This window comes from Phymastichus coffea, unplaced genomic scaffold (genome assembly GCF_024137745.1).
Source record: "Phymastichus coffea isolate CEN01 unplaced genomic scaffold, Cenicafe_Pcof_1.1 PCOF00093, whole genome shotgun sequence".
Lineage (NCBI taxonomy): Eukaryota > Metazoa > Arthropoda > Insecta > Hymenoptera > Eulophidae > Phymastichus > Phymastichus coffea.
Window position 1 is genome coordinate 662,385 of NW_026706904.1, and position 13,628 is coordinate 676,012.

Consider the following 13,628-nt stretch of genomic DNA (forward strand, 5'->3'; position numbering starts at 1 on the left):
CTGTCCGCACAGTGCCGATCGAGGGCCGAGGGGTGTGCACGTCCGACGACGAGTGCCCGGACGACAAGTCGTGCATCAACCGGCTGTGCCGCGAGCCGTGCAGCTGCGGCGCCAACGCCGTGTGCCACGCGAAGAACCACCGCGCGAGCTGCTCGTGCGAGCCCGGCCACGTGGGCAACCCCGAGGTGGCCTGCCACAGCGTCGAGTGCGAGCGCGACTCCGAGTGCGACTCCGACAAGTCGTGCGTGAACAGGAGCTGCGTGAACCCGTGCCTGCTGTCGGACGCGTGCGGGCCGCACGCCGAGTGCTACGTGTCCAACCACCTGGCCGAGTGCCGCTGCAGGAGCGGGCACTACGGCAACGCTCAGCGCGGCGACTGCCGGGCGATCGGCTGCTACAGCAACAGCGACTGCCCGAGCGAGCACGCCTGCGTGAACATGCAGTGCGTGAACCCGTGCCTGCGCGACGACACCTGCTCGCACCGGGCCGAGTGCCACGTGAGGAACCACCTGCCGATCTGCAGGTGCGCGCCCGGCTACAGGGGCAACCCGTACGAGGCGTGCGAGCCCGTGGAGGTGCCCGAGTGCCGCGAGGACGCCGACTGCCCGGGGCTGCTGGCCTGCCTGAACAGCCGCTGCCAGAACGCCTGCGCCGTGATCGAGCCCTGCTACCGGCCGTCCACCTGCAAGGTGCTGCCCAGCCTGCCCGTCCGCACGATGGTCTGCGAGTGCCCGAGCGGCTACATCAGCAGCGGCAGCGGCACCTGCAAGATCATCCCCGTCGTGCGCGTCGAGTGCAGGACCGACTCGGACTGCCCGTCCGACCGGGCCTGCGTGGCCGCCGTCTGCGCGGAGCCTTGCGCCTGCGGCACCAATGCCGTCTGCAGCGTCATCGACCACCGGGCGGTCTGCTCGTGCATCGCCGGCTACGACGGCGTGCCCGAGGTCGAGTGTCTGCCGGTCGGACAGTGCAGGTCGAGCGCCGAGTGCCCGGGCACTCACCAGTGCATCAACCGGCTCTGCGTGGAAGTGTGCACGCCCTCGCTGGAGGCCTGCGGCAAGAACGCCGACTGCTGCGGCATCAATCACAGGGCGGTCTGCGAGTGCCCGCCCGGCACCACCGGCAATCCGTTCCACCTGTGCGCGCCCATCATCGGCTGTCGCAAGGACTCCGAGTGCCCGTCCGACAAGGCCTGCGTAAACGAGCTGTGCGTCAGCCCGTGCGCCGACAATCCCTGCGACAAGGACTCCGAGTGTCACGTCTACGATCACGTCGTCGAGTGTGCCTGTCCACCCGGGCACGTTGCCGCCGACGTTGGCTTCTGCGTGGCCGGTAAGTGCCAGCTGCTGCGGACGACAGAGCCGAGAACGGCGCTATCACGGCTGCTCCACGATTTCTCTTTGCAGTCGGTTGCAGAAGCGACGACGAGTGTCCGCATCATCAGTCCTGCATCAACGACAAGTGCGTGAACCCGTGCGCGGTCATCAATCCCTGCGGTGTCAACGCTATCTGCGAGGTCCTCGATACGCATCCAATCAGAACGATGACTTGCGAGTGTTTGCCCGGCTACCACGGCAATGCCGTCGAGCGCTGCGAGCCAAGTAAGCCCTCTTATTTCGATCTCAACAGGCTCTTCGTGAATTTCTTAAATTTCAATTGTTCGCGTCGCGAATTTCCATTGTCTTCTCAGGATGCGTCTTGAAGAAGGGACAAGTCCACAACGAGTTTGGAGAGTGCGTCTGTCCACCGTATCACACGATAAACGAGGAAGGGGAATGCATTCCATGCCAACCTGAGTACGGAGTAATCACGAATAACGAGTGCAAGCCCCGAAAGATAAAAGACTTCAAGAAGAACATGAGCGTCAAGTGTCTGTCGGACGGGGTTTTAGTGAGATTGACTGGTGAAGGCGAGCCGTTCGATGGAATCATGTACGTTAAATACTACAGCTCCGACGAGGAATGTCGACGAGATCTGACGCTTCGCGAGAGCGAGCCTATTTCGGAAGAGTTCAAGGTGGCCTTTGGTACTTGCGGACTGACCCATGTTAATGTAAGTCTATTCAGTACCGCCGATAGAAATGTTCGCATGGGAAACATTACATTCGCACAACATCGGGATCATCAGAGATAAAAGTGACAGCATTAACGTCGTAATTTTCGTTTTATTCGAACAGGGAGTCGCCACATTCACCCTCATAATCCAGAGTCATAAGAAGCTCATGACATACAACGCTCAAGCGTATAGCATCAAGTGCATCTACCAGATCGGCGAGCAAAACATAACGTTGGGCTTCAATGTGTCGATGATGACAACGGCCGGCACGATAGCCAATACAGGACCGCCGCCGGTGTGCACAATGCGAATCATCAGCGAGAACGGAAGTAACGTGAACGAAGCCGAGATCGGTGACGGTCTACGGCTCGAGGTCGAAGTTACGCCAACCAGTGAGTACCGACACGCGATACGTGCGAGAGCGCATGCAAATGCGACACGAATACGTAGGTGACGCCCGTGTTTTTTTTTTCTTTCTCGCTGCAGCGATCTACGGTGGCTTTGCTCGCTCGTGCGTGGCCAAGACGTCGGACAACAACACGGAGAGCGAGTATCTGGTGACGGACGAGAACGGCTGCGCCACCGATCCCTCCATCTTCGGCCAGTGGCAGCAAGACGACGATCAGAAACTCACTGCCAGCTTCAACGCCTTCAAGTTTCCAAGTAGCGATAACATACGCTTCCTGTGCAACATTCGCGTGTGCTTTGGAAGGTGTCAACCGGTGAGTGCGTCGCTGCTGATTCCTCGTATACTCGATCGACGACCTTTCCGTTCACGTTCCTTTTTATTTCTTCTCTTCAGGTCAACTGCGGAGGAAGAAATGCCTTTGGCCGTAAACGTAGGGACACGATAGGTGACAACGAGACTGCCATGAATCTACCTGATAATATTATCGGAGACGAGCGTGGAAACATAGAGGTCAGCTCTAACTTGATTCGCACGGTCGAGCGGCGGGAGGACAGATATTCGCTTTATCCACCAAGCGGTAAGTCGTTGGAAAATTCTAAAGCGGCTTCAGCTCCTCTTGCACGGCAGCCTTCACGTAATGTTCTTTGTTGCACAGATCCAGCGCCGCGGCTGTCGGAAGACGTGTGTGTTTCCATGATTGGCTTCATCATTTCCCTGATACTTACGGCACTTTTGGCACTAGTCGCTGTGGCTATTGCTGTGTCATGTTGGCTGATGGCCTATCGCCGCCAGCCAAAGACTGCCGGACCACTGCCACACCCGCCAGAGTTCCCTAATCCCTTGTTCACCACCGAATCGGTGGCCGAACCCTCGCCCGACTACTATATGTCATAAAACAACTAATAGATTTTTTTTTTCAATGCTCACTCGAAACTTCTTCCTCTCTCTCTCTCTCTTTACGGTCGGCGAGGGTTTTGTTTTTACGAAAAAGCGAAAAAAGCAAGAATTATTTTTTTTATACGAAATTAAAACTCATCTCTTAGATATTAATAATTATGTTATAAATAACATTAATTTTATACTACGATGATTAAATAAAGTATGTGAATCGTGAGAAAGAAAAAAAGAAATGCGCCAAGGAGAAGGCGGTCACTCGTCCTACCGATCACCGGCTCTGCGGTCCTAGCATTTCTTTTGCGTGCATCTCCTCCAGTGACTTGCGACTCCTCCTTTCCCACCAAATGCATATATACATATTGTATTTTATTATTTTCTCGCTCAGGGTATAATTATATGACTGCATAGGTGCGAATGAATGACGACGGTGTTGCTTAGGCGTCAGTAGCCCGCCATGTTGGAGTTTTGTTAGTTTATTATTATTATTGTACTTCGAGGTGATGGTCTTCAAATCCCATTATCTGTATGAGTGCGCGAGAAAATTTCTATTCTGTCACTACGTCTTTATCTACTCATCTCTAGATCTCTTCCAAACTTCTCTTTTTATAAATATATACTCTAGTCAATGGAGGATTTGTTTTTATAAATATTATATAATTGTACACCAAGAATTTAATTTCTATGTAAAGATGATTAAACGAAATAGTCTAATAATAGCTTTTTGAACTTATTGTAGGAAATTGTACATTTTACCTAATAAAATCAATTAAATTAATAATAATTTTTATTTTTATTTTTACAAAACCCTTCAGCTCTAAACTATTTGAGACAACTAACTTTCTCTCCAAGACTTATTAGTTTCAATTAATTCTGTTCGTTATTAAAAATAGTCTGTAATAATGCTCTTACTTATGCTTTTTTGATTAAGACTATATATACAGTTGATTTAACTTCTTACAAGTATCAAAGAATCTTTCATGAAAACCCAAATTTCCTTTTTACTACTTCAAATAAAGACAGCATACTCACGGGAGCATTCTGCTGAATTTCATGTAATCCATACAGCATATTACATTTAATTATTGTCTTAATGTGTTAGACAGATTTAAATAGACTTGGAGTAAATAAAAAAAAATTTTTTAATATAGTACACTAAACGTTGCTATAAAGTTGTTTTAATTTATACCAGCCAAGTGATGTAAGGTACGATCCAGAAAAAAATAATATTATACATCAACATAAATTCAAGTAATAAAAAAATTACGCACTACTCATTTCAAGAATTTTAATAATATCGCTCTGACAAGTCGTTTTTATATACATAGGCACGTGGCACCGACGTTTGTGGCTGCGTATTCGTAACTATTTTCCTGTTATTTTGCCGTTTATATACGGAAACTTAATTTTCAATTTTAATTATTATTTCAGACAATAAAAAGCTATAGCTCTTCATATCTTGCGTGAATTCAAAATGCTATAGATCTACTAACACGGGAGAGATATTACGGATTGTTGATGTATATAATGTCCAAATCGTTCAAACTTAGTGAAAATATTCAGATATAGATATTTATCAATTGTATTGGTTTACATTTATATGTACGAAGCTGTTGCCACGACAGAAAATGGTTTGCTTTTTCCCTATGAATCGTGTGAGTCCAGCGGTGATAATGTACGAAAAAATGTCAGTAATTAGACCTCCAAATATATTAGAAATCACGTGAAAATAATACTTTTTACGATATTTTGCAAGACATTACGCTAACTCATTCAAGAGTTTCACTTACAGCATCGCCCATCATATGTAAATGTAGTACATTCGGTGCTACAGTTTTAAACCACAGTCACTTTTGCTCACTACCGGTAGTGTTGGTACTAAATAATCGAACTAGATATTTTTAGGCCCCGGTCCTATAGGTACACCCAACGTGAATTGAATCGCGACCTCCCCAGTTAGGTTGGTATGAGTGCTACTTTTAGTCCGTAACGGTGGTTTTCAGATGGAATCATTGGAGAATGCTGTGCTTCAAGACTTTCTAAACAACAGCAGTGCTTCAGAAGAAATAATTGAATTTGTTTATAGACTGTAGAGGGATTCGTGTCAAGCATAATTATTATGCAGTGTATTTGTTCTAAAAATGTACGACTATATTGTGTGGTTAGTGAAAGTATGAGTGACAAGTTAGTGATAAAAAATGTATCATTTAAATTACGTTATTTATTTCTTAGCTACCTTTTATATGAAATAATAGAATACATTTTGAATGCATGGACAATGAAATCTTGTTACATTTAGCGTGATCTATCTTTGATGTTGTAGAATTCTTGTACACGAATCCCTCTACAGTCTATAAACAAATTCAATTATTTCTTCTGAAGCACTGCTGTTGTTTAGAAAGTCTTGAAGCACAGCATTCTCCAATGATTCACTGTCTTCTTCATTATCTTCTGCATTATTTGCTTCTCTCTCTGCTACTACCACTGACAGTATCTTGATATATGGCTAGGCTTTCTTGAATGACTCTGATTAGTCTTAATCAGAGAATCGATCTGTTGCCAGGAATTGCTGGTACCAAGTGCTCTATATTTTCTAAATACTCTCTCCGTTAGAGACCTGCAAAGTTACACAAAGTAAATTTATCTTATTTGGAAACTTTGTAATAATGTGAATTAATGATACTTATCTGACTGTTGAATTCTTCTTTGGTCCTTTGCTGCCCTGCACTGTCTGCTGCTTCTCTTTTAATCTATGCGCCAAATTTGTCTTAATTCTTGCCAACCAAAACTGGTGAATAGCCATTTATACTTGAAGCATAAACCTTGCATCTTCATAGGTAAAAACTGTGATCTATCCTCGGTCGGGTACAGTGGTGCTCAAACGACGTAGCTTATTTCCAATTTTAAATTTCCCGTGTCGCGAATTAAGTAACGTCCAGTGTACGTACGGATGCGGACGGATACGGACGCGAATCGCAACTCTAGTAACATCACTAAAAATATCGCCGTATTGTAGCCTATTGTTGACGATTAAAGGATTACAAAGAATGACCTGGGGGCGCCTCGGACGCACGTGCGATTCCACCTTCTTACATTTTTAATAAAACTATAATAATCAAAGCTGGTTTTTATTGGTAAGATCAACCCAATATCTATCCTCTAACTATCCTTCAACACCTTATCTATCTTTCATCACCACCTTCTTTTTCTATTTTTTTATTTTTCTTAATTAATTTATTTTGGATAAGAACCTAACCTCAATAACTCATCTCGTGGGGCGGCCAGCTCTGGCCTCCCCAGCACCCGTCCCCGAGATGAGTATAAACGACGAAAAAAACCAATTAAATAACAGCTACCTAATAGATGTTGAAATGTTACCTCAACCAGAGCAAACAAGAAACAAAAGACTCCTAAATGAAAATAATATAACATTGCCTGAAAAACTCCCCAAAAGAAACCATAATACTGAAACTAATTTACAATTTAATCAAGGATCACAACAATCTAAACTAGGAGAAATTCAGCCCCCACAATCACAAAGAATAGAATTCCCCAAAATTGAAGAATATCCATACGACATACCTCCCCCATACAAAATAATTGTACAATCCGCTGAACTCGATAACAAAATTAACTTAAATCAAACAATCATAACCCCAATTCAAATTGCTAAACATATCACCCCGCTATTCCCTAATGGCTCAATCGACGAATACATCAGAACAGGTAGAAATAAAATAGCGATAATTACACACAACCGCAAAGTTGCCAACTCAATTCTCAAACTCGAATACTTAAAAAAAACAACCTAATCGCCTTTATACCAAGCTCATTTATTTACAAAAAATGTGTAATTAAACAAATCCCAATAAACATCACAGAACAAGAAATCATCAACAACCTAGAGTTAGCATCACCAATATCTACTTTACCGATAATCAATGTGAGAAGATTCAATAGAAAAGTGACTGAAAATGACACAGTAAAATACCTACCAACTACTACTATCCTAGTTACCTACAAAAGACAAATAACTACCCAACATGCCTTTCTCTATAGAGTTAGATACAGAACTGAACAATACATACCAACAGTCAAACTCTGCACCAAATGCTACAGACATGGCCATGTCAAATCGTCATGTAATTCAAAACAACAAAAATGCATATACTGCGGAGAAACAACACACAATTATCAAGAGTGCCCCAAAATAAACGACGTGACAAAAAAATGTTTAAATTGTGAAGAAAATCACCTACCAACAGATAAAAACTGCAAAGTCAAAAAAATGGAACAAGACATCCTAACCACTGCAACCAAAAGAAACATTTCAATAAAAGAGGCAAAATTAATACATAATCAGTACAATAATAATTCCAAAAGATTCAGATTCTCAGACCACCCTGAAATGAACGAAGCTCCAACCCCCCAAGAATTCTATGTACAAAATACAAACACAAAAAAAAATAATCTAACTCCGAAAAAAACGATATTACATTCTCCGAAAAAAACTTACTCTAACATCCTACAAACCAAAAACACACAGGATGACCTTAGAAAAAAACACAACGAACTCCTCATTTCCCCTAACGGCAACTACAACTTAAACCCAAATTTTACAACATTCAATGATCATCCAATCTCCCCAACCCCCCCACTCGAACCCTCAACTACATCACAAATTTCCATGTACGAAGACACCTATCTATTTAAAAATCAATATGCTATTTCACACGATTTTATAATACAATATCTAAATTCAGACCAAAATTTTCATAATTTATTAAATGAAAACATTGAAACTACATATAATCAAACAGATACAGAATCACAATTACAAAATTAAAATAATTACTAAAAATAAAAATCAACAATTTACTCTCCTAACTCCCAACAAATTACACTTCAATATCCTATCAACACAATTAATATATATATTTATTATCTTAACAAACAATGCTAAACACTAAACAAGAAGTACATCAACTTAAAATACTTCAATGGAATTGTCGAAGTATTTGTAATAAATTATATCTTCTAAAAAATATTATCAACTCTTATGACATTATCCTGCTCTCAGAAACCTGGCTAAATGATAAATCCTATATCAACATCCCTAACTATCATATTATAAGAAAAGACCGAACAACAGGAGAACCTGGAGGAGTAGCAATTCTAATAAAAACAAACCTCCCTTTTCAAGAAGAAACAAATATCTATTATAACGAAAAAACACTAGAAACCGTCGCTGTATCTATCCCCCTATCCATAAATAATACAAATAAAGAAAACTCTATACTAATAATATCAACTTATAGAATCCCATCCACCCAAACTACAATAGATACCTGGTCACAATTTTTAAGCTCAACCTCTAACTATAAACACACCCTTATCGGCGGGAATTTAAATGCCCACCATTTTACCTGGGGTGCAAACAAAACTTGTAAATCAGGAGAAAATCTCATCGATGCACTTATCGACTCAGACTTATCCATAATCAATGACGGCTCTCATACTTATTTCAATAATCAAGAAGAACAATTCTTCTCATCTCCTATAGATATCACAATAATCTCAAGCAACATTCTCAACTCTACAACGTGGAAAACTTACCCAGACCGCATGAATAGTGACCACCTCCCAATAGAAACCACTATCTCCATAACCCACGAAAGACCTCCCACCAACATTACACATAAAATAAACTACAAAAATATCAATTGGAGTCATTACTCAACTTATATGGACAAATTTATAGAAAACAACTCAGAAACAATAAAAGAATATAATGAAGAACAAAAATACAATCTACTAACCAACCTTATCACTTCAACAATCAAACTATACAAAAACAACAAAAATAAAAAACATACCAATAACAACTACAACATCAATCTAGAATATAACACCTCAAACATCAATTCAATAAACAACTTATCAGATTATAAAGAACCATCAATTACAAAAAAATTTAAATCCCAAACACCCAAAGCTCCATGGTGGGACCACAACTGCTCAAAATTAACAAATGAAAGAAGAAAAGAAACCAAAAACTTCCTTAAAAACCCCACGTATGAAAACCTCAAACTACTAACAAAAACAGAAACACGTACTAAAAATCAACTTAGAGACATCAAAAGACGGAAATTCCAAGAATTTGCTGAAAAAAAGATCTCGATAGACACGAATATAAAAGAACTATGGAACACTATAAACAAATTCAAAAACATCAACAACAATAACAACATAAAATATCCAAACAACGACACCGAAGTAATAAATAATGCAAAAAAATTCATTAAAGAATTCTCCTCATCCCCAAACACATTCCCTTCTCACCCACCAACATATAATCATATAGAACAACACACAAATGAACAAAAAGATCTTGACTCTCCTTTCAATATAGACGAACTAAATTTATCCTTGAAAGCAACCAAAGAAGACTCCACACCTGGCCTTGACCAAATAGACTACAAAATGTTAAAAAACACCCCACTATCTTTTAAAACGTTACTTCTATCTTCACTAAATCATTACTTTGAAAATGGTATTTTTCATGATACCTGGAAAAACTTTTTAATAATGCTAATACCTAAAAAATCCAAAAATAAATTTCGCCCAATATCATTAGCCTCATGCATACTGAAATTAACAGAAAGATTAATCAACACAAGATTACATCACTACATTGAAAAAAATAATCTCTTAACAGAATCTCAATACGGCTTCAGAAAAAGTAAATCTTGTCAACATGCATTAACCCACCTAATTACTGATATTCATTTAGCAAACAACAACAATCAAAACACCTTTTGTACTTTTATTGACATAAAATCAGCTTTTGATAATGTCTGTCCTAATATACTCGACAAAATCTTACTTAAATTAAAAATCCCCAAAAAAACCAGATGCTTCATCTACAATCTAATTACCAATAGATCTCTTCTCTTCAAAATCGGCAATAATCTGTTTGGACCACATTCCAAAAGTATAGGAGTTCCTCAAGGGTCTGTATTAAGCCCCCTGCTATATAATCTATATGTAAATGAACTCTCACAAATCATACCTCCCAACGTAAAATTAATCCAATACGCAGATGACACTATTATATATACTTCTGTTCCAGATATTAAACAATCAATAAACATATTAGAAAACACTCTTAATCTCATAATCAACTTTTTTCAACAACTAAAATTAACTCTTTCAGCTGAAAAAACAATATTTATTATCTTCACAAAAGCTCCCTTTTCTGCTATTAAAAATTACTCTCTACTAATAAATAACACTCCCATATACCCATCAAAAAAAGTCAAATACTTAGGACTATATATTGACTACAATCTTCATTGGAATGATCACGCAAACTACATAATAGGAAAAAGTTTAAAACTACTAAACATAATTAAAGTACTTAGAGGAACATGGTGGGGCAGCCACCCACAAATATTACTAAGAATTTACTCAGCTATTATTAGAAGCACCATAGAATACAGCCTATATCTAACACACATAAATAACTCAACTCTTCTTAAGAAAATACAAAAAATTCAAAACAGTGGAATAAGACTATCACTAGGATGTAGAATTTCTACACCAATAAATGTCCTACATGCCGAATCCAAAATTTTCTACATCAAAGAAAGACTTCAACATCTAGCTGATAAATTCATACTAAAACTAATATCATCTCAAAACTCACCAATCTTAATCAATCTAAAAAATTTAGACCACGATCTAAAACAAAAAGACAAATTTAAAATACAAAAAACTTTTATCCCAATAGAAACATGGAGAAATATAACAAATTTAACAGCTAATAAAATTACAACCCATGCACACCCTATCTCTTTCGATTATAACTATAACGCTACCATAAAAAAAAATCTCATTGATACAATCTCTGGAAAAAATATAAAATCCTCAAACAATCCTCCGCAAGAATTCAACAAATTATTTAATACCGAAATAAATTCTAATCTAACTTTTTTCACTGATGCCTCTAAAATTAAAACCTCTTCATTCTCTGGCCTTGCCATCTATAGCCCAACAACAAATTTAAAGCTTCAATATAAAACCTCACTTCCAGCTTCCATCTTTACTCTCGAAGCACTAGCAATCTTCCTAACTATATATGAAATTAAAAAAATAAAACCAAATAAAACATATATCTTCTCTGACTCCCTCAGCGTCTTATTAGCCATCTCCAATTACTCACCCATTAAATCAAAAAACACATCACATATAATTCTTGATATCAAATCCCTCCTACATGAATGTGAACTTTTAGGTATTCAAATAATACTTATCTGGATACCATCTCATACTAATATCCCCTACAACGATACAGTAGATTTATTAGCAAAAGAAGCCATTCAAAAAGGAACAAATCTAATCACCCAGCTTCACTATACAGACTTTCTAGAACAAATAAATCACAACCATAAAAAATCACATAATGAATTTATTACAAACCAAAGCCAACAAAAAGGCTCCCATTACTTTAAATACTACTTTCAAAAAGAAAATCCTAGACCATGGTTCTCCAAAATAAACTATCCAAGAAGACATTTAACAACAATTATAAGAATCCGATCTAATCATTATAATCTAGCTGCCAGCTTACATAGGAAAAATATGACCAATTCCCCTTCGTGCCCATGCGGATATACCTCACAAGACGCAAATCATATTGTATGGGACTGCCCCAATTACCACCTACAAAGATACACATTAAAAATTAAATTAAAAAAATACTATGAAAAGAAGAAAAAACAACCCCCAACATCCATCGAGGAAATATTAACAAACCCGAATGAAATAACATCCAAATTTATAACAGACTTTTTAAAACAATGCAACTTATTTATATAACTCTACTTTCTCTAAAATCATTTTATATACCAAACTTAACTCTACATCCACACTACTATACCACAAAATCAAAACACCTATTTTACCGACAACTAAAATCAACCTTTACTATACCCTACCTACACATATACTTTATAAAATATTTCATACACCCTCCCTACTCTTCTTCTCCTACCCTTTTTACCAATAAAAACTTTAAAATTCTTTTAAATTTCAAATTTTTCTCTCAAATTTGAATTGTGGCGCATCGGAGTCCTTAGGTACCCACAGCCATTAAAACGAAACGAAACGAAACCTTCTAGCTATAGTGGTGACCCCTACCGTGATATGATCACGTAACAATCAAACCTTCTGATCTGAGTAGAGCTTGCTGGCCCACTAGGCCTCGCAGGAACACCTCCAACCTTCTTAGGGCGTATCGCTCACCGCCACCTATCGTGGGAGCTATCACCGAGCAGGATGTCCAACGGAGAAGCCCACGCAACGCGGCTCGCACATCCCCTCCCGCACGGTTGTTCCTTCTCTACTATCACCCGTCCTCATCTGCCTTCAAATCTTTCTCTCTCTTGCCCGCTCCTCTTCTCTTATCGTGACTCGAGCCCCCGCCTCGTCACTAAGGGGGGAGTGCTGTGGCGTTCCCATGGTTCGACCATCCCCATCGAGATGGCATCGGTCAGCCACGAGCGGCAAGACATACGCTGTGGTGTTGTGGCTCATATGATGTATACAGTTAAGCCAATAAAAAATTTTCTATTCAAGACATACGCTCGTTGAATATATAAGTCTGCATGGCGACTCACACACTTCGAGCGTATGAGGCAGATGTTACCGGCCGTCAAGCCTCACTGACGAGTCCAGCCGGTAGCATCGGGACGAAACGCTTTCTTCCTTACCGACCGCTGAGTGTGAGCCTGGCTACCTCACACCGCGCCAAACCTTTTCCTGAGACACATCTCACATCCAATTACGCATGCGCTCCGACGCGCATGCCTTTCCCTTCTAGCTATAGATATATCACATTCTTCAAAATATAAATTCATTGCGCTTGAAATTCAAATAAGTAAAACTAACGCATCAACAGGCTGTGCTGTCAGTCCGTTCGATCGATACAAAAAATCACTTTATTTTCTATATTTTTCAAGAGCTACTGAAAATTATTTTCAATATGCGACGTTTATTTGAGATCTACTTTTTTGTTATAAGATATGATGATATTATTCGCATATGTATAGATAATCGAATGTTGCAGTGATGTTGTATAAGAGAAATATATTTAAAACAATGGAAATGTTATATGAACATGTGAGTGAGTGTGTGTGTGTGTGTGTGTTCAGTTTTTTTATTTTTAATTGCTTAAACAATCAAATTATTCATGATTTTATTATGGGTG

At 39.8% G+C, this 13,628-nt stretch overlaps 1 protein-coding gene across 1 annotated transcript in view; it reads left to right on the forward strand.

Moving 5' to 3' along the window:
- Positions 1–4,106, forward strand: part of LOC131669460 (uncharacterized) — a 78,499-nt gene extending 74,393 nt beyond the window's left edge. Inside the window, exons 114-120 of the mRNA XM_058944335.1 lie at positions 13–1,332; positions 1,407–1,601; positions 1,691–2,052; positions 2,177–2,447; positions 2,542–2,777; positions 2,858–3,041; positions 3,120–4,106. Coding sequence (XP_058800318.1) covers positions 13–1,332; positions 1,407–1,601; positions 1,691–2,052; positions 2,177–2,447; positions 2,542–2,777; positions 2,858–3,041; positions 3,120–3,358 — 2,807 coding nt within the window. The 3' untranslated portion in view covers positions 3,359–4,106. The remainder of the gene's footprint in view (positions 1–12; positions 1,333–1,406; positions 1,602–1,690; positions 2,053–2,176; positions 2,448–2,541; positions 2,778–2,857; positions 3,042–3,119) is intronic.
- The last annotated feature ends 9,522 nt before the right edge of the window (positions 4,107–13,628 follow it).